The sequence below is a fragment of the Empidonax traillii genome, unplaced genomic scaffold (genome assembly GCF_003031625.1).
Source record: "Empidonax traillii isolate 1590-97213 ecotype Southwest subspecies unplaced genomic scaffold, ASM303162v1 scaffold339:size995844, whole genome shotgun sequence".
NCBI classification, from domain to species: domain Eukaryota; kingdom Metazoa; phylum Chordata; class Aves; order Passeriformes; family Tyrannidae; genus Empidonax; species Empidonax traillii.
The window spans coordinates 5782-28011 of record NW_020955532.1 but is presented as its reverse complement, the minus strand read 5'-3'; the positions used below and the strand labels follow the sequence as shown (position 1 = coordinate 28011).

The window sequence follows — 22230 nt, the reverse complement described above, 5'->3', positions numbered from 1 at the left end:
AGCTTCCCGAGATGACGTGTGGCGATAGGAGTCAAGCTCTTGCATTCTACTGATTTTGTCTGTGGGGCTGCTTTTGTCTTTGGGAAAGTTTTGGAGAGAAAATACCCACTGCAGGTTCAGGACTGTAGAAACAGGAAACAAGTGCTTTGTCCTTTTTGATTCATGTCCAGCACACTAGTTTTAACGGCAGGGATCCAAGAATAATCTCAGTTGACCATGCGGCCAAAACCACCATGATCTCATTGCCAGTGGCCAGCGATGCGTAGATGGTGAGCTAATCAAAGGGGGGGTTTGTTTTTGCATTGCGTTTTTAAAAGATTGTGTAGGTTGCCTATCAACAGAGAGTTTGGACAAAGTACATAGCATTTTTCCTATAAATATTCCCAGTGCCTGGTGAGTCCTTCCCCAAACTACAAAAGTTTGGTAAGGGCGGTTTTGCCTGTTTCTTTTGTCTTCTGTTCTTACTTCCTTAATCACATGATGCAAGCAATTTTTTTTTCATTTCCCTTTCTTATTTGCTTATATTTATTTCCTCAAGTTTCTGATTTGCTTATTTGCTTCTTACTCTGCTGAAGTCAGCAGACCTGAATTAACAGAAAAGACCAGCTAAAAACTGGTCAACTGTAAAATCTAGTAAGAAAAAAGAAAATCTATTCCCTTTGAAACCAAAAATGAAGGAAAACATGATATTTTGTTGAAGATAATATTTTCATTCTGGGGATTTCTAATTTCAAGCTAGTTTTAAGTCTAAATTCCTCAAACTGAGGGATGGGTGTATTTCTTGTCAGCAGATGGACTATGATGCTCCCCATTGTTTCTCTTGAATTTGATCTACTTCTTATTAAAAATTCTTAAACATTAATTGAGAGAGGAAAAGGGAAAAGAGAGAGTTGTAAAGGCTCTGAAACCTTTCCTTTCAGACATGTGCTACAGGTGGGACATCTGTGCCCCAGTCTTTCTTTCCACCAAAAATTTGATGAGAACTGAAGCAACATGAGAGTGTTACCTTGCTTGTGTGGGTCCCTCATGCTGGAGCCTGTTTGAGTCTTCTGGGGCAGAAAAAGTAGCTGAACCTACTTTTCCTGTGCCTGGTGCATGTGGAAGCTGATACATAGCCATTACTGCCTGTCCCGTCACAGAGGGATAACCCTCTGTTTTTACCTTGTATTAATTTGCAAATGGTCTTATGATGACAGAAACCACAGAAAACAAACAAAAAGAGGTACACATATGCCTAAGAACCCTCTTATTTCCCAGGCTGGGCTTCAGTGGATCATGAGCACCACAGCTGATTTTTTCTGGTTGTAACTTTCACCTTATAATTAACTGTTTTGAAAGCTTGTCTGTAAACAGAAATGACATCAGGAAAACATGACCACTGTCTGTCTTTCATTGTTTCCTCCTTTGTTTTCCACTCAAGATAGCAAACCTGAACTCCATCCAGCAGGAAGTGTCCCTGTGATTTCACTGTGGGTCACAGCAAGGAGCAGAGCATATCTCCAGGCAAAAAAGAACATGGGAATCTGAAGACATTTAGAATAATAAACCTGGTGGATTTCATTTTGCTGATGCTGCTGTGAAAGGATACCTTTGAGGTTACTAATATGCAGTATGGGTGCAAACACGGAGGCAGAGAAGCTATTTCCTTAACACTGTTCCCAGTTTTGAAACTCCCAGGCCCCCACCCCAATTCTTGCTACCCCACCCTTGCCATCCCCAAGATAGTTTTCATCCGTTCCTGCTTTGAAACTGCAAAGAGAGAGATTTGAGTAGAGCTCTGGCTTGCCTGGGGAAGTTCTTGCTTTAATCAGACCCAGTGAGTAAAAATGTTTGCGGGGGACATGTAGCTCTGAGGAGAATGGAGGCTTTTATGGTGACCCATTGGTTGTCCCCCTGGCAGCACAACCAGGCACCCCACGCAGGGGCTCTCCCTTTTGAAGTGGGTAAGTGACGCAAAAGTGTGTCTCAGGGTAAACACACTGCTCTTATCTTACTGTGCGTATCTTATACGCCATTTATTTCAGGATTAATGCTGGAGCATCCTGTGACTGCAGTTCAGTTTGTCTGGTGCTTTCCTGGATCTTTAAGAAACCTTTCAACTCCTGTATACCACTGGTTACAGCTGGGGAGGTAGAGATGCCCACGAGTAGGCTGTAGGTGGGTGGGTGACTGGGCTCCCCGTGCCTGGCCTTTGTGCCCCCCGATGCTGGTTGGCAGCTCTGCCTGCCCCTTCCAAGGCACTGTGGCCACGGCTGCGGTGCACTGTGAAATGTGGCTGCAAGGAGTGCCTTCTGCTGGGAAAGTATCTTTTAGCTAAGGACATTTAACTATGCATTTAATTAGAATTAAAATGTAAATTATATTAAACCCCTGTCCCTTTAAAGTTCAGGAAGCTTGAAAATTATTGCAGTAATTAGGCAATAGTTTTGGTTATATATGAAGCAAGATCAAGCTTTACAGGAGGTGGCAGAGCCCCCAGCAAGTCAGTCTGTGGATCTATCTGGTGTAGTGATCTGGAGTGGGGTTTTTCATCTAAACAAGTCTGATGAGTGCTGTAAGATGCACAGTTTCCATGGACATTACCATTAAATGGAAATCCTCATTTTATAACCTGCATCGCAGCTGGCATACTGGCCATGGAGCAGCAGTGGGAAGGGCTCCTGGGCTGTGCACCCCACCAAGGGCTGGTGTGGCCAGGAGCCAGGCAGGGTGCCCTGCCGGAGATTGCAGCAGGAGCCGGACAGGACACAGCCATCCCCTGGGGCTGGCTCAGCCCCGCTGCCAGGCGCAGCCGGGCAGGGGAGTCTGGCCGGTCCGTGCTAACAAGGAAAAACATCTCAGGTACAGGGAAGTGTGCAGAGCCCAGAAGGAAAATCGCTTTGCATTTTAGCCAGAAGGAAAATCTCCTTGGCAGTTAAATAGTCTGTAAGGAGCTGGTTGTTAGCATGCTCAAGCTATCTTCCCACATATCATACTTTTCTCTAAGTGTCCATCATCCTTTCTACTTGTGCTTTCTGCTCAGGACAGGGATTTGTTTTCTTGCTTGCCCGGTTTCTGCTGCATCCCTGTCAGCTTCCCCTGCCCACATCTCATCCCCCACGGCAGTTATAGCCCATGAGCACTAGGTACTCAAAGAGCAAGAAGTGATGCTGTGGGTGGGCTTTCGAGGAAGTTAGGTGTATCTTCTTCCTCACTGCAGTTAGAATCCAAGAGTGCTTATTCCTGCCATCAGATCCGACTTGCCTTACCTCCTACCCTCCGGAAATGTTCCCCCAGACTAGAGTTGTCAACCCAATTAACATTTCAGATTTCTCATCTTGCAGGTGCTGGTTTCAGAAAAGCAATCTTGTACAGTGTTGAGCAATCCAGTTGGCATCAATTCGTTCTTAATCCCCTGTTCAAGCTGCAGACTGAAATATGCTTTTTTTCCTTTCAGTGTTGTGTACAAAGTAAATAATCCTGAACAGCACAGGCTACATTAAAGATAATGATGCCAAAATTGGTTTGTTTTTTTCTCTTATGCACGTTGGGAATTTGCAGTTGCTTTATGCACAATTTCTCCTCCTGCAGTTTGGGGGTTTTTTTAGCTGTCTGATTTAGCTGGTACTGCTGTGACTGCTTGCCAAGGGAACTGTGGGGTGAGTACTGCCATGAGCTGCAAACCCCAAGTCTCACTGACCACCTTCCCCAGGTGTCCCAGACATCCATCTCTCTCAGGATGAACAGATGACTCATCTTGACAAAATAAGTACAATAAAGTTTGACTTGAAATGTTTAAGAGCGTCTGCAGCTTGTGAGCAGGAGAGGTGGCTTTGCCTGGAAGTGTCTGGACAGACTTGTTGGGATCCGTTGCTTGCACCGACCCTGACATCATTTCACAAGTGAGGATGTGGCTAATGCTTGCCAGGGGCAGTACAGCAACAGGGCACAAACCATGATCTAAGTACATACCCTGTGTCCTGGCTGGGCTGGAGCAGACCCTGGAGTGCTCTGAACTGCTGCAGTGGCAGCATGAGGGTGCTGGAGGCAGTGTGGTTGATGCTGGTTTAAAGAGGACTAGCAGGTTTAAAGAGGGCTAGTTGTGGGCACGGTCATACATTGGCACTGCTTGTCCTCCATCAGTCTTCCAGCCTTGGTTTTAGTTAATCCAAGATACCTTCTTTTCCCAAAAAGACATCTCACCCAGCACATTCCCCTTTCTTGTAGCTCAGTCAAGGCTGGGTGTGCCAAGGTACTTGCAAACACCATGTGGCTCAGCTGCCTCCTGTTTTACCTTGCCCTGTGATCTAAAATACCCCCATAATACCAGGTAACATGTCTTTCTCTTCCCTCTTCCCGTGACCATTCCAAACCCTCTCTTCTCCAAAGATACTGGGGCAACATTGGCCTGTGTTTTCAAAACTGAGCATCTGCAGAATGGGGGCTTCAGCTGCTCATCCTTCCTGGAAATTGAGAGATATCAAGGTATAGATTCAGATACCCGATTTTAGGAAAACCCTTGCAACTCAGGAGGTGCAATCCCTGTGACGTGTCTAGTATCTACATGCTTGCCCTACTCATCCATCATATTTTGCTTTCTGCTCTTACCACCTTTATTTTTCAACCCTGAGCCATTTCCTTGGCAGACTGTTGTTGTTTGGGGCTGCTGGGTCAGGAGTGAAGCTCTGTGCAAGTGTGCTGGCAATGACTCAGAGAATTAGGCTTTAGGCCCAATTTTGGCAGGGAGTAAGTAAAGCCCACTGAAGTCAATGGGAATCTTCCTGTTGGCATAATGGGCTTTGGAGCAGACCTGGGGTTCAACATTCTTCAGAGCAAAGGTTCCAACGTGAACCTTTGCACTGTGATAGATAATTATTTTTATATACTGTTTCCAGGGGACCTGACTGGCAACCTGAAACAAAGGGGCAAGATCAATAATGTAAGCTTCATGTGGCCAAAGGGAATCATCTCCATGTTGTTTCCAATCCAACTTGACATAAAGACAGAACTGCTCATCAGTGGTGGTTTTGATCCCAAGGAGAGGGAGGCTTTGACAGAATCCATTAGTGCCTAGGTAAGAAGTGACAGGATGTAATACAAATAAGTTTACGTTTTTATAAAGGGAAGTGACAGAGAGTACTTCTCATGGATGTTCCTTTTCTGGTTTTACACTATTTAAAGTCACTTTTCTCTAGCAGAAGAGGCATTTGCACTTAGATCTATTCCTGCCCCAAACCAGAGATTACTTGGGGATGCGGAGGGCACATTTGCTACTGACCATCCCTCTGGTCTTTCAGAGAGCTAAGGCCAAAACCAGCCCCTGCTTCCTTTTCCAAGGTGCCTTGAGGGCACACTCAAACTGAGGTCACATACAGAGTTTCTATCCTTCTTCTAGCAACTTCTCTAATGGGGCTGCTCACTACCCCTTGAGGTGGGGGTTTTTGTAAATTATGCCTATTCTTCTTTTGCATTCTGGTAACGTTTTCTTGCTGTGTCTTACTTAGTTTTCTACTTGGCGTTTTCTGTGCAGTTTATTTTCTTTCAGATTATTTTCTGTGCACTATAAACTCCTGAACTTTTCCATAACATAGAAGATATTGTAAGGACTTTTTCTTATGAATGCTCATAGACTTCTTATTTCTACTCATAGAAGCGAACCTTTGTATCACCTACAATAATGCTTTGGAGGAGATGATATTAACACACTGACATTTTGTGCATTTTTAAATTGTCTCCATGGTAGTGGGAGCACAGTGCAGGGAAAGGGACTCAGCCCTCCAATGCTTGCAGACTTTCTGAGGCAAACTAAAGCTTAAGGCAGGACCATGTGTCACTTTTATTGACATCTGCTAATTTTTTTACTGCTGTTTGCTCAGGAGGAAGTGTGGTTTGGGTGCCAGATCTGCTCAGACAGCCAAGCATTGCCTGCAGAATCTTTCTGTGGTTTGGTGCTACTAATGTGCTGCTGACACCCAAGCAGTGGAGAGGACGCTAAAAGCATGACATCCTCCTCAGTAATTCCAGGCTTAGTGCTGGATTAGGTGTGTATTAACTCCCATATCCAAAGACATGGCTGGAAGCAAATGGGGGATGGCGGTTTGATCATTCCAAGCCATAGCTGCTACCCATGGCCATGATGGCTTCTTGCGAGCTGAGAAGAGCAAGAGGTTGTTTGAACACATGGAGTGTCCTTATTCTATGTTTTGCTAGCTAATGAGTTTGGATGGCTGTCATAAACACTGACATCTGTTATTTCCAGGTGTGTTATCAAACAGAATTATAATGGGTTTGGGTTGCTATATCTGTGAAAGAAAGCTCTGATGATAAAGTATTTATATAAAATATGTAGATTTCAAAATTAGCCCTAAAACCTTTGTAAGTAATAGGCTAAAAAAGTGTTAATTGTTTTACTTCTGCAAGCTTAAAAAAAAAAAAAACCAAAAGAACCTTTTTGGCCAGGTGCTGCCATTGCCAAATATGCATTTCAGTTAAACTTTGCTGTATTTACATTTCTAGATAATAAAATTCTTTGGTTTGTGGACTGCCAGAAGATAGAAAGCTGAGATTAAAGTCTCAGATTTGATAAGGTTTGTTGTAAAGTGAAGGTAATAATGAAACAATGCTTATTTAGTCAATTCTCTAGTAATTCATGTATTTTAGAGAGGTTCAAGCTTTTGTCAGCCTTGCTGTCTTCTCTTTCCTTTGTAATGCATCAGGGTATGTGTTTGCTACTAAATTTTTTCATCAGTTTGATGGAGGATGAAGATGAGTAATTCTCTAAGAACTGTATTCAGCAATGACAGTAACACAAAAGACAAGAGTCTGCTTTGATTTCCACCTTCTGGAGATTCCTTTCGTAGAAAGTATACATAAAATAATATTGCCAGGATAAAAATTAAGGTTTCAGGGACCACATCTGTGATTAAAACATTTTTGGTGTAGCCACCTGGCTGTCCAGAATAGTCTTTGTTCATTTACTGATCTGTGAGACTTTGAGTCTTATTTTCATCTTTCCACCTTGTTCTTGATAAACCTGGCTGCAACAGCTTTTGAAAGAACCTTTTATGATTTCTTTAAGACATTTATGTTGCTTTCATTACCCCAGTGTCTCAGCATTTCATTGTCTGCACCCACTGCTTCACAGTGTACATGTGAGTGCCATTATCCCTATCTTATGGAAGGGAAACTTAATTGACAAAACTGACAAAAGCTGTTGGTACAAGGGCTTAGGAGCCAAGCCCATAAAAAGCATTGTTTGAATCCTGTCTTTCTCCTTGGTCTGTCCTGTGTTTCCCTTTTCTCTGGTGGCTTGGGCTGCTAAGATCAAGGCCGTCTGCTCAAATCACTCTTAGCAAGATGCCTGCACATCCCATTTGCCAACATGATCTGAGTGTTTAGAGCTCTTTCAGGAAGACACTTGCATCCAACCAGTTTACTGAAAGCCAGCAGATGATGGCTGTGAGAACTGGTGACAGCCAAGCCTTGTGTATGTGTGTGCATTCAAATGTGCAAAGGTCTGCTCCAAAGAGTAAAGTGTAGCCAGAGTTTCTCCTGAGTGGCATCACTTGAAGGGTGTTCCACACCCCTGACTGAAGCCATCTTGTACCTGCCAAAACAATGGTAGAGACTTTTTAGGGCTGTATCATAAGACCTTTGAAAACTCAGATTCTTAGAGCCTTTTTAGCAGAACAACAGATTGGTTGTGCATGTATATTGGGTAGCTGCATGTGGTAGGCATCTCAGACAGTGGAGGCCATGAATAGTAGCACTCCATAGAATAGTACTTCTTAGTGTTATTTTTCTGACTTTTCTGGCAGTAAACATTATAAACATTCATGGAATATTTCACTTGTAAATCTCAAAACACATACATACTGGATACTTAGGGCTTAATTCAATTCCCAACAAAGACAAAAAAATTCCACTGTCTTTATTGCACTTGTTCCAGCCCTCAAAGCGAATGATGTCTGTTGAAAGTAGAATAGATACTAAGTTGGTCCCATAAAACCACAGATTGTTTCAACTTTCCTTGAGTTTCTGAATGAATAGATGATTGGATCCCGTGATGCTGCTCTCAGCCTTGCTGGTGATGTGAAAGAGGCGCTTGTCCAGCTGGCTGTATAGCTGTGCCGTTCTTTTGTTGTCTGTAGTACACATGCTCAGCTCCTTTTTACTCTCTTTTTATTTTAATGCTCTGCAACAGGGCTGCACAAAGCCGAACTGGCTTTTAAAACACAACTTTATTTTGCAGCTATACGTCTGTGCCCAGATTTCTTTTGTGCTGCCTGTGGAACAAGGAGGTTGTGTGGTATCTGACACCAGGCTTTTTCCATTGATTTATTAACTGTGTCAGAATAGCTGTTGTGAATGCTGGGAAGCTCTTGCATATTGTGACAGTTGATATTGATTATGACAGTTTGTAGACTCTAGTGCGTTGTCTGACAGTGGATCGTATTTTGTCTTTTTACTATACATACCATGGGCTATAGATCATAGTGTTTGCTTTAAAAAAGGACCCATTGTCCAGCATTCTGCTGGTATGAGAGAACTTCTGTAGTGTATTGTGCAACAAATAGCAAGATAGTTCAGGCACCCAATGGGACAGACAGGCAAACGTCAATTACTTAATGAAAAAAAAAATTAAATAGTTTATTCTGCTTCTGGCCTTTTGGGAATGAGCTGTGCAATTGACAGAGGTGGGTAAACTAGTCTGAGGACGATATTTCTGAAAGTGCTGGTGTCCTGTATTGTCTGTTGGCCAGAAATCCACAGACCGTGCAGGAGGAGGTTGCAATGAGGATTTTGGCTACCGATCATTTTCAGAGGTTGCTTTGGGTCTTGATGGAGGCTGAGACATTTCTTAAATGAGTCTGAAGAGAAGATTTCTGCAAACTTGGGAGAAAGTGAAAGCTGGTACGTGAGCTTCAGTGAGGGGAACGTAGAATCATAAAATTGTTTACTTTGGAAAAGATCTTTAAGATCATCAAGTCCAACCGTTTACCCAGCACTGCCAAGTCCACCACTAAATCATGTCCCTAAGGGCCACGTCTGCACATCTTTTAAATATGATGGTGACTCCACCACTTCCCTGGGCAGCCTGTTCCAATACCTAACCATCCTTTTGGTGAAGAAATTTTTCCCAATACCCAGTTTAAACCTCCCCTGGCTCAACCTGAGGCCATTTCCTCATCTTCTCACTTGTTATCTGGGAGAAGTCAGACGGATCACTCTCCTGACTGGCCCTAGCCAGGAAGTAGTTAAAGTAGCACACAGGAGAAAAGATTTTTCTATTTGCCTAAAAACTGCTTCATTGTGGAAAAAAGCCAACTGTAAAAGCTGAGCTGTTACGGACAACCTGGTCAGGAGGAGGGAGTCAAAAGCTATTTGGTTAATGTAATTTACAATATTGCTACTGTAATTCTGGAGGAAAAATCTTCCAACAGTACATTTCTTTTTAGAACAAAACAGCTCCTGAGGTGGTGACAGTGAATAGGAAAGAAACCATTCTTATTTTTCTTTTCTGTTTCTGCATGACCATAATGGGTCATAAACGCACACTTTGAGATAAGAAACCTTAGCAAAATGACCTTTAGCAGTCTATGCTATTAGATTTTTGATCTCACTCTGGCTTTAGATTGATTCAAATGCCGTTCCTGCTGCAACCTTACACTGATGTGATTCAAAATCCATTTCTGCACATACCTTGTGGTTGAACTGAAATAAATGTAATAGCAGGTTACTCGTGTAATGATTATTTCAGGAATACTTCAGGCTAAGACTATGGCACCAAGCTGGGACCTAGGGGAACTAGATTTAGTTCTTAACGCCACTGTGGGACTGATACTGGCCACTCAAACCAGTTCATCTTTCTCATGAGGTGAACTCATCCTCATTTCTGGTTTATTTACGCAGTGAGATCTTGCAGAAGGAACATTTCTATGAGAAGCCAGGGGAACTCCACCCTCCTGGGATTTCTAGATGCAGCCCTAATAATACTAACCATATTTTCTGCAATGTGCGATCTGTATTTTAAGGAGTCCTTAATGTTAGTAAGGAGACAGATTTAACCTAAATGGTTTGATTTCAGTGATGATGCAACTTCCCATTCTATACCCACTTTGAACTTAATTCAAGTTAATTCTAGCACTCACCATGTCACAATTATGTTCTGTAATGATAGAATGCTCTAGACTTTATACATTATAGCACTACTGGAAGCCTCAGGGTGTACTAAGATTTTAAAGCAGCATCTCTCAGTCCAGTGTGTGTATTAGTGCTATATTTATATAATTAGGGGTTTTATTGCAGAACAGCCACAGCAATATCAGAAATGCTTTAAAACAGTGGAAGAGTTTTTAAATGCCTGCTTTTCACTGCAGACATATTTTATTTTTTTTCCCTAATATTCATAAAATATTTTGAAGAATCTAGGTGTGAAGAATGAAGAAGTTCTGGTGTTCAAATGTGAAGATTGTTTCCTCAGGTGACTTATGTCTGAAGCTCTGATCACAGTTCTCTGTCTGTGTATATTTCTGGCTCCTTAAGCCTGAGACCACACCTGGAGAAGATAATTTTGGTATTGTGCTGTAAAAAGGGACAGCTTCCCAGCACCAGCTGTAGACAATCAGTTGCTATCATGAAAGGCTCCTTCCTCTTGGCTTCGCCTTGGACACATGGGGCTCTCAGACTGTTTCCTCACTACCCCTTGCTAGTTGTTTGCCTGGGATCTTCTCCAGATGTTCTGGCCTCTTCAAGATGTCTTGGATCCTTTGAGTTGCAATCCTTAAGAGATTTAATTTGTTTTCCCGAGTAAAGACATCACTGTAGAAGGTGGATATATTTCCCTCTCCCATCCCAGTTCACTGAACTGCCTTGCAGATCTGTTTTATTTTCAGGAGACTGTGGGAGCCTCCTTGTCCATAGGTTGAAGCCTGCTCTCTGACATCACTGTTATCTTTCTCTCTTCCCTTCAGATGGTGTCCACAGTGTCACAGCGGTCTGCACCCTGCGTGTCACCATCATCACGGATGACATGCTCACCAACAGCATCACAGTGAGGCTGGAGAACATGTCCCAGGAGAGGTTCCTTTCTCCACTCCTGTCCCTGTTTGTAGAGGGGGTGGCAACTGTGCTCTCCACTGCCAAGGATGGCATCTTTGTTTTCAACATCCAAAATGACACAGATGTAAGCTCCAATATCCTAAATGTGACCTTCTCAGCCTTGCTCCCTGGTGGCATTAGAAACAAGTTCTTCCCCTCTGAGGACCTGCAGGAGCAGATCTACCTCAACAGGACCCTACTGACCATGATTTCCACACAGAGGGTGCTGCCCTTCGACGACAACATCTGCTTGCGTGAGCCCTGTGAGAATTACATGAAGTGTGTCTCTGTCCTGAAGTTTGACAGCTCGGCCCCGTTCATCAGCTCCAACACTGTCCTGTTCCGCCCCATCCACCCCATCAACGGGCTGCGGTGCCGATGCCCCCCGGGCTTCACGGGGGACTACTGTGAGACGGAAATTGACCTCTGCTACTCCAACCCTTGCGGGAGCAATGGGCTTTGTCGAAGCCGAGAAGGGGGCTACACTTGTGAATGCTATGAGGACTACACTGGTATGTGTTTATCTTATCTTTGACCCATGATTTATATGTTAGACCGTCAGCCAGGCCAGTTTTGTGTCAAGCTGAAATTGCTGACATTCTTAATCAAAGGGAGAAGAACTCCTGGCACTGCCTTCTAGTCAGGAGAAGGCTTGTGAGTGTCACACATCACTTAGGGTACGTCCCATATCTCTGTGCGTGCATGGTGGTAGGAACCGTGCCGTGCTCCAGACCACACAGAGGGATTGTCAGCTGCTGAAGCCATTTGCACTCTTTGAATTTCTGCTCAAAATGCTTTATGAAAATTTATTTCTTCTGTCTGGAAGGAAAAAGATGGGGCACATCCCCTGGCTCATGGTCTCGCATGCCTTCCAGGCCTCTCTGCAGTCCCCTCATACCAGAATATAGTGGGGGTGCACGGCCTCTGTTGGAGGTCCTCAACCCTTGGTCATCAGCCAGCACAGAGCATTAAGATTGATCTTGTTCCCAAAAAGCTGCAATAATACACACTTGGGGGAAATACTGCAAGTCAGCTCTGGTTTGTAAATGTCCAGAGAAAACTCCAGAAGGACGTAGCTGCTTCCAGGCCTGTCTCCAGCAGCCTGCTGAGGAACGTACTTTGCCTCATCGTGGACTTGACAGCTAATAAAGATGAAAGTACTGCTTCTCAAATACTCCTGAGAAGTTACAAAACAATATTAGCTGAATGTTTTCTGGTGCTTCAGTAAAGTCAGTGGGATTATTTATGTATTTGAAAGTGTACACGCATTTAAGCATTCTGCACTGACGTGCTGCCTGCTGTAATTTACGCTGGCAGCTCAGCACTGTCTGTTGTGACCCCTGCAAACAAGGGGTGAAGCAGAGGGGGGGCTGGTTCCCAACACTGCCTCTCACTGCTGAAGTTATAAAAAATTGAAACCATAAATTATTCAAGTCTCGATGTAAAAAAAAAATCTAGATGATGTAGATCCAGTCCTCCAGGTGGAAGGGTTTTCCTTCACTTTCTGTGGCTTTTGCTCAGGGGTGTAATCAAAAATTTGACTGTGGGAGAAGCAAGGAGTTAGTGAGCAAGCACATGGCAGAAAGGGAACTGGGCTTTCCCCAGCAAGGGGGACAGGAGATGCTCCCTGAAATATGTGCAGAGCTTAGGGCAGCAGGACCTTCCTAAGAAGATGCAGACAAAATTTTTGTCCAGTGGGAGAAACCCTGAGTAGAGCTGTGAGATGGCTGGGATATTTGGTGTTTGTTGAGGAGTAATTTTCCTGCCAGGCTGCTCATGAATGAATTCCACAGTCAAATACATTATAAAGTCCATTATCCATTTATACACAATACATACAGCATTGGGCAGCATGAAGTAGATTTTATGATCAGTTGATTTCATTAAAAATGTTTACATAATATTATGCTGTAAATAGGAATGCTTAGAAGTAGCAGGTTTCATTAAACAAAGATATGCATATAAATGAAGTTAATTCATCCATGTCCTAGGTTTTGGAATGACATGCATTCCACCACATTTTGAAAGTCTCTTTTTAGAAATCTTCAGAAAAAAGGCTAAATATACTTTCAAAATAAAAGAGAATAAGCTTATATTAATAATTGATGAACATGTTTAATACTTTATGCTGTAGTCAGAACAGACACAGTACATATTTATAAGAGAAGCACCATATTATTCATACATAAAAAAAGATTTGATCTGTAACTGTATTTTCAGTGCATAGTTAAATGAGTTAAAAATTAACTGTCCTGCTGCCAGGATATTAAGGTGATCAGAAGTTAAGGAGTGAGCTTATAGCTTCCCTCTCTTTAGGTTTCAGGGTTAACTGCACTTCAGTGAAACACTTTCTTCCTTGGAAGGATAGTTTGATCATACTCACGCTGGGCAGGGAAAAGCACATCCAGCCATGATCAAGAGGGATCTGGACCCTTATCCCATAAATTGATACAAACATGATTGAATATTTCTGTTTTATTGCTGAATGAATGTAGTAGAAATTTAGTGTCTGCACTGTGACTGGTTTATGTTACATTAGTGCCTTTAGGTTCCATGTTGCATGACAGTGTTTTGCCTGTCAAACCTGACATGTATGTTGGCCATTTTGGTTGATTTTCATCCGCTTGACAGAACAAGATTGAAAATGTTATCTACAATTAGTCTACTACTAGAAATAATTTATGAAGATGCATTATTGAATTTTGTCCCAATCCTTTTTTAAGAATTGTTATTTTACCTCTGATTTTAATCTTTTCTTTAAATATGTTCACATCCATTTGCAAGTTCAGTTTATACCCTTAATAATAATAATGTGTTTTCAGCTTGTATGTAAATTTATTGTTTACAGCAATCCAGATTTTATATCTATTTGATATGTAAATATACTTCAATAGCAGCAGTGTATATTGGTTCATGAAATGCAGCAATCATAAATTGGAATGAGCAGAAAGTTGCTAAGTCTGAAGGCTGGAAAATTCTGGTATTACTGAAATTTTATCATGGTACTAACTCAGTGCAGTAACATCTCAGTATGAGGTACTTACAAATCTTTGAATTAATTGTAAAAGATGAAATATGAATGGTGATAGTGAATGACATGCATCCTTCTCTAGGAGCTCTCATGTTTCCATTTCCCAATTAAGAGCCTACATAGAAAAATAATTACAAGAAAATACCAAGATCTGTCATCTATCTTGGGAGATAGGCTGCAATTCAGTTAGAAATCACTACACAATCATAACCCTGTACTGAATCTATCTGACTGGTCACCTGCTAAAAATATAGCGTTTATTTCCTGTAGAAGATAATTATGTCCTATCTTAATAGGATGGAATTTCCCCCTATTTTTCCACGCTGCTTTGAAGCACTCCATTTGTTTTGATGTAATTGTTAGTCATTTATACATGATGAAAGTTTCTCTGTCTTCGGGAGTCTTTTGTTACGGGCACAGAGGTAAACTGAGCTTCTGCAAGGTATTTCTGAAACCTGATTACTGGCTGGGTTAGGGTGATTTGGAATTCACTTCACTTCCTGTGATGTAAGGAGGTGAATGAAGAAGTACATATATTTTTAATAATATTTTTTTCAGACTTCTTTAATAATATTTTTTCAGACTTCTTTTCTTTGTATACAGATTAGTGTAGAGAAGTGAACAGTGTAAACACTAACATTGGTGGCAGAGAGTGGTGTGTGTAGCTGAAGGGTTAAAGGGTGTAATTAAAGTTAAGCAAACAAATTTAATGAACTATGTAAAACATATGTATTTTTTCTAGCTTTAGTTCATGTATCTTTGAGTGCTGTAGAAGCAGCTGAGTTGAGCTACAGGTGAAGGCTTGGACAGAGGTGAAATTGTCTGTATTCCCCGGATGGCAACCCCATGAACAGTAAATGCATTGTGTCATCTACACCAGCTTTGGAGGCATGGATGCCACAGCAGTTCCTGAATGAGATGTATTTCCAGCCCCATCCTGGTGCCTGTGTGACCACTGTGGCCATAGTCACCACCTTCTTGGGTATGAATTCCCACAATTCCTGCCCTGACCTGGGTACCTCCTGCCATTGCTTGGTCCTCCAGCAGCACAATGGCCTCAGTTCTTCTGCTCAGCAGACAAGAAGACTGCTCCCAAAGAGTAAAATTTAATTGACACATAATAAAAGCACTCTAATGCAAAACAAACAAACAAACAAACAAAAAAAAGTGCCAACAACCCCTGAAATAAGGAAGAGATTTAATGTTCCCACAGTTCTCCTCCTCTGTTCTCATATCACATTCTCTCTGCCTCCTTTGCTACATAAGCCCTAGCAAGGAGCAGTTTGTAAGGGGAAAAAGATCATCAGAGAATTCCCCATATCCTCTGCATCTCTCCTTGGATTTCACTTCAGAGAGGGGAGAAATCTTAAGTGGCTGTAAATCTTCTAGTAATCAAATACAGCAATTAGAGATCTTTTATGTGTTATACTTTTTTTCCTCCTAATTTGTATCTATGATACCGTATTGACATGAGGAATCGTGACATCTAATGTGGCTTCTGTGAATTCTGACTTTGGTGTCATGAGAAGGTAATTATAGCTGGTTTCATAGCATCGTGCCAGAAGTTCCTGTTCATATTGCTTAGTAAGTTCTCGGTGTTTGGCTCTTGCAAACATACAGCATAGAAGTACACGTGAAGATATGCTTCTGTGTTATCTTTACTTATATCCATTCTTCAGATAGTGATTTCCCAGTTTAGTCTGATACCAGATTCTCATTTTTCAGGCCAGAGAGATTTATTTGGGGGAATTTCAGCTTTCAAGTAGAAAAAACTGGCAGCCAGGGTAGTCATAATGAGTGTTTTATCTTGGGCAAGAAAGTCTGAAATTCCACTCTCAGTTGCACTTCTGCAGCTCCTCTGGAGCAGTGGAATCACAGGTATGTAACAGCCAAATCCTGTACAGCAGATCTAAATTTGATTCCTACAGGTACCTTAGTGTATCTTTAACTCCTTATTTAGCTTATGAAAGGCCATGGTTTTATGACAGTAAGGCTGAACAAAAGTTATCCTTACAGGGTTGTGGGGCTTTGCCAGTACGTTCAAGCAGCTGTGACCAAGTTTGTCTTTAATACAAAACACTAAATAAGAAGCTTTGTTGTTTACAGACATTCCCATGAATGTACAGACACATTCCCATGGCATGTGACAACTTCATGGGCCATGAGTGATACCTCATTCAAATGTTAAGGCAACATAGTAAAGGTACTGAAATATTTTGTATCACTGCTGCCTGAACAGTGTCCTTTAGTCTAGGTCTTCAAAGTTACGCACCTGGATCCCAGGTGCTTTTATATAATAAAGAGATGAAACCCAGGCAAGATCTAATTCTCTCAAAAAATGTATATATTCAGTTTCAAGGGTTTAAATATAGTTTCAGTTATTAGGGTGCTGAGTGATTTGCAGTATTTCCAGAATTTAAAATCTTAACATTTTTTTATGAAGCTTTTCTGCTAATTTTGGATGCAAGAGAAGTAGAAGAGTGCTGGCTATCAGTCTTTTAATAACTTTTGTTGTTTCTCAGTGCCTCAGAGGAGAATACCTGGTTGCCTTACCTTGCAGTTTCTGTATGGCATTACTGAGAGAAAGCTTGTTGAGGGTGGTTCCATCCCAGTGAAGGTCTGTATAGCACTGGAGGTTTAGATATTTTTCGAAATTTTCTTCTTTTCCAGCAGTGGTATGCCATGCTGTTTTTCTGATGTTTGTAGTGAAACTAAGTCTTCATAACTGCAGCACCATTTCCCATTGATTGCTGTGGACTTGTTGCTCTCTGCAGCCATCTTTTTCACATCTGATGGTGATCTAATGATCACATCATCATGATCATTTGTTTATGAGGTCCATTCTTAGTTGATGTCCCAGCACAGTCTTTTCCATTCATCTTCAACTTCCTCTGTCTCATCAGCATGAAAATTTTGTGAGAAAAGCCCTCTTCTGCCTTTATTGAATGAGCAGACATCTCTGTTGGTGTAGACATGGCAAGCTGTGTCCCTGTGATTGGCAGAAGTTGTGTACAGCCAGGTACCTCAGTTTCCTTCCAACCCCTTCTGAGCCCCCAGAGGGTCACAGCACTTGGGTGGCTGGCAAGGACCCTGTAAACAGTGCAGTGATGATCCAGAAGCAGAGCTTAAATCCTCCAAACATTTTTCAGAGCATGACTGATGCAAATGCTGGAAAAGGCTATCATTAGTTTTATTTAATATTTTCACCAATGACATAGACAAAGGGATCGAGTGCACCCTCCACAGGTTTGCAGATGACACCAAGCTGAGTGGTGTGATTGACACACCTGAAGGACAGGATGCCATCAGAGGCACCTGGACAAATGTGAGAAATGGGCCCACGGGAATCTCAAATGAGGTTTAATAAGATCAAGTCCAAGGTGCTGCACCTGGGTCAGGACAACCCCTGGTATCGATACAGGCTGGGGGATGGGCAGATCAAGAGCAGCCCTGCCAAGGGGCCTTGGGGGTACTGATGGATGAGAGGCTGGGCATGACCCAGTAATGGGCACTTGCAGCCCAAAAAGCCAAATGGGGTTGCATCAAAAGAAGGGTGGCTAGCAGGGCAAGGGAGGGGATTCTGCCCCTCTGCTCTGCTCTGATGAGACCCCTCCTGGAGCACTGCATCCAGCCCTGGGGTGCCCAGCACAGGAAGAATATCAGCCTGTTGGAACAAGTCTAGGTGAGGGCTACCAAGACAATTACAGGGATGGAGCACCTATCATATGAGAAAGGCTGAGAGAATTTGCATTGTTCATCCTGGAGAAGAGAAGGCTTCAGGGTGGCCAAATTGCAGCCTTCCAGTACCTGAAGGGAGCCTACAAGAAAGGTAGAGAGAGACTGTTTGCAAGGATATACAGGACAAGGGGGAATGGTTTCAAAACGAAAGAAGGTAGGTTTAGATCAGATGTTAGGAAGACATTCTTTACCGTGAGTGTGATGAGACACTGGAATTGGTTGCCTGGAAAAGCTGTAAATGCCCCATCCCTGGAAATGTTTAAGAGCAGATCGGATGGGGCTTTGAGCAACCAGGTCTAGTGAAACGTGTTTCTGTCCATAGCAGGAGGGCTGAAACTAGATGACTTTTAAGGTCCCTTTCAATCCAGGCCATTATAAGAATTTCTCTTTTTATGAACTTCACCACTCAGCTATGTACAACGAGATGTTGTGTCTCATAAATCTTACTCTCTATGCTTTGAAGTTTCCACACCAAAGAGCAATGAACCCCAGATGTCATCTCATGAGCTGACTTCATGTCTAAACAAATAGGGAACCCATACAACCTTTTCATTGCAATTAGCCATGGATAATAAGTCTTCCATTGGCTATTGGGCAGTGCATGCTGCATTTAAAGAACACAGCAGTCAACTGTGGTGTATACTTTTTATTTCTCTCCATTTAGGACCATGTCCATTTTTTATCATGAATTCCTGAAAATAAGTATTATTTTTGGATATTTAGATTAAGATGCATTACCTGGCAAAATTCTTGCTTTTGAGTCTACATATATTGTCAGAGAATGGTGACTTCTGATCATTGCAAGCTGTACCTGCACAAAACATTTCACATCTAAGGACTGCTGTGGGCTCTGTAGAAGCTGCTAACAGCTTTGAGTCACTGCTTTGAGCAAGGGGATGCTGTCGCCTTCACCAAAGAGGTGGGAAGCTGAGGCATACCATCTTCATCTCTTCTAGGTCACATAGAAGCAGTTGGTGACTAGACAAGTCTAAAGTGGCTGAGGAAGGGCCATTCCTGGGCTGCCCATGGCTGGCAACCTGGGGGAGATCCCCGTGAAAGACATTTCTTTCCTGACATGGATTCTCAGCAGAAGTCTGCATGCCCACTCAGCTGCTGGTTTTAACTCTCAGATTTACTGTGCGTGTTAAAACAGGTCCTTGTTTATTTTTGAGGCAAGGCTTGATGTTAATGCGTGCAGAGATGGGGCCAGCACAGCACAGCCTTATGGCTGGACTCAAGTGATGTTGGTTTGGACCTGAGGTTATGACTCAGACAGCACAACTGCATGACTGCTTGCTCCAGAAGATAACTGAAACAATGAAAATGGTAAAAAATTTTAGACGAATGCTTAAGTCTATTGTTGTCATGTTTCTGTTGATTATATTCCTGTCCACGTCTGTCACCAAGTCACAGGAGATGAATGTTGCAAATCTGGAGTTTGTATCAGATTCATAGGACTCACTAAAGAGGTCTGCCATTTCAATAGGTGGATTTTTATCTGGAGGATATGTCCTTCAGTTAATCTTCAACCTACGCTCACTTGTCAGGATGCAAAAAGCCTTTCCTAATTGGATTACTGTGGTCTGTTTGTTGACAATTTAGTTCTCCAATGGGAGTACATAGCCTGCAGTATTCACAGTAATCTGCTATGCTTTTTCTTAAACCCAGGCAAAGAGTTTTACCGCATTACCCTCATCCTGATGTGCATAAACTAGGTACTGTTTAAAGTTCAACAGTTTTCCCATCACGTACAAACCCTCCCTTGCCCCCACCCCAAGATGCTGCATGTGGGATGATCTTTGATTCAGTTGATCTCATGCAAGTGCTGGGGGTTCAGATGCCTCTTCTGGAGCCTCGTGTCTTATCCTCCTTGCCCATGGAAATATTTGCACTGATCTAAGTCCTTTGCTGTCATGTGGAAACCTAGCTACAGACTTAATGTTGCGTTAGTTCTTTTTAATTAGTTTCAGAATTATTTGACAGGAGTCATGTTCTTCCTGGGTGCTCCTGCAGTGGAGGCATGATGGGTGCTTTGTAGAAGCAAGCAGCAGATCACACAACAATGTAATCAGTTAGCCCTGGCTTCAGAAGCTACCTTAGTAATTAATCTCCAATATACTTATGAATTCAGCTCTTCCAAACAGTTCAGGATCTAGGAAATCCTCCTTACAGATTACAGTTTATCTTCTTTTGCTTCTCCATAAGACAGCTATGAGGCTGGTTGCTGCTTCTCTTCATTTAGCCACTCACCTCGTTTGTCACCTGAAGAGTTTACCACTGATGATTTTACACTTTCTCCCTCGATGCTGATAATTAAAAAAAAAAAAAAAAGTGAAAGTAGCATGTAGCTAAAATTCAGTGTCCAGATAACTTGTGCAGTGACCTAATTCAGAGTGGTTCCATGCTCACAGTTACTTTTTTATACCTTGCTATTAATGCCCTTGGTGTCTGTGAGATCACGTTAGGGTACGGAGAGGAGGCAGGTTCTTGGTTTTGGGGTGTACCACATGAAGTCAAGGCTTGCAGACATGAGAGGTCTTACAAGTATGAGCTTATTGGTTAGTGGTGTTCCATGGGAGAGAGAGAGATGTAGTGAGCACCTCAGGTTTCCTGGTATACAATGAACTGGGCTAAATTTGGGATTCCCTTTGTTCTAGCATATGTGAGATTTCTTTTATGGTCTTTAACCTGTTGTATATGTATTTCTTTTTGAGAGATACTGCTCTGTCAATTTTAGGCAGAGTTCTGTATCTTGACTGGTTCTCCTGGTTTTATATTAATGAGATTTTTGTCACCACACCTGAATGGGAATTGCAATTCTCCCAGGCCTTGTGAAAATATTTGTTATAATGCATTTGCTTATCATCACTGGTATAACTAAAAAAAAAACAAAACGTGGAAAGTGAAGTGTAATTAAACAAAGTGGAGGTATTTGATATTGTAATTTTATAGGTACATGTAAAACCCCTCCTCACTGACATAGCTCGATTCCCACACACTGTCATAATTGTGGAGATATATATGCATTGCAGAACATTGGTCTGAGAGAAACTACATGCATGGAGGTTTGTTTTAATTAAAATATTTTAAATAGCAGGTCATTAAACAACGGCAAATTTCTCTGTGAACATAGTTTACAATTGCGTTTTTATTAATTTAGCCAAGTTGAGCCTAGTGTAACAAAAGATTTGGGGTTTTTTTCCTCATCATTTAATGTCAAAAAAGTTAGCTAGATTAAATTAATACACAAGTGCATTCTCATTATCCAAACATACACTTGCTAAATGTCAAAACAACCTATATATTAGACTACCTTTTAAGTGGTATTGTTTTTTCTCACTGAAAACAAATCAGATAAGGAAAAAGGAGAAGAGAAAGGAGGATAAAAACCTAACAACTTGCCTTTAAGTTATTTGTGCAGAAGATAAAATCATAATGAGATAGTATTTTTTCCAGAGTGCCTCATATTCTGGAAAGCCCCTCACAGTGTTCACAGTAGATCAGAGGAAAACACCAAAAACAAAGAAATTCCAGGACATCTGGAATTAAATATTTTAGATCTTACAAACCAAAAAAAGAAATTTAACTTCCAAGAAACAAGGTAATGGGGCTCATTTTTCTCCTGGCTGTAAATAAAAAACTGGGAAACAAAACTGGAAAGCAATAAGACTGAATTATGAAAAATATATTTTGTTTCTGTATATATATTTATAATTCTCAAACATTTTTATTTTCATCAGTAGATAAACAAAGGAAAACATCAGGAAGGATGGTTGGGTGCAGAGATGAGGGTATCAGGATGATATCCAGTTAGGGAGGAAAAAAGCATAAAGTAGTTTCTTGTGTCTCTGTTCTTTGTGTTCGGATGATTGAAAGTTTCGACAGTTGAGCACCAGACTGAGGCACTTGGCCTTGAACATCAAGATAATTACAGTTCTGCAATACAGTTGTGCAGAGCATGGTGGGAACCACAACTTCATTGTTGTTGCAAATGCTCTTTTGTTTAGAGCATCATGGTTCAGTGCCTGCATCACAGCCCTGCTCCTCCTGGGGCAGGTTTTGTTCTGTGACCAGCACTGTACGGTGCCCCCGAATCGCAGCTTCCCGAGCAGTCACTAGTCTCAGTTTTCAGTTTCTAAAAATCGAGATGAACATACTTTTTACTTCAGGCTGTTTCTCAAATTCCCCTAGTGAAGCATATGAGACCTTTTATACAGCATTTTCATATAGTATAATTAAAAAGCATATTTTAATTAGATAGGGCCACCCAGCTTCAAAGGGTCAGCACACTGAGATGCATATTGTAAGAAACATGAAGATGACTGTCTTATATTAATAATTAAACACATTATAGGTGATACAATAAAGTATAATAACACTAA

The 22230-nt window shown here is 41.8% G+C and overlaps 1 protein-coding gene across 3 annotated transcripts in view; it reads left to right on the top strand.

Moving 5' to 3' along the window:
- The window catches only part of LOC114061559 (cadherin EGF LAG seven-pass G-type receptor 1-like), a 76208-nt gene extending 57158 nt beyond the window's left edge, over positions 1-19050 (top strand). Inside the window, exons 2-4 of one of the 3 annotated variants that reach the window (XM_027892151.1) lie at positions 10953-11591; positions 16633-16745; positions 18805-19050. In XM_027892151.1, the coding sequence (XP_027747952.1) occupies positions 10953-11591; positions 16633-16745; positions 18805-18813 (761 nt within the window). In that variant the 3' untranslated portion in view covers positions 18814-19050. The remainder of the gene's footprint in view (positions 1-10952; positions 11592-16632; positions 16746-18804) is intronic. The other 2 variants (XM_027892149.1, XM_027892150.1) reach the window with 2 other exon arrangements.
- Positions 19051-22230: the final 3180 nt, after the last annotated feature.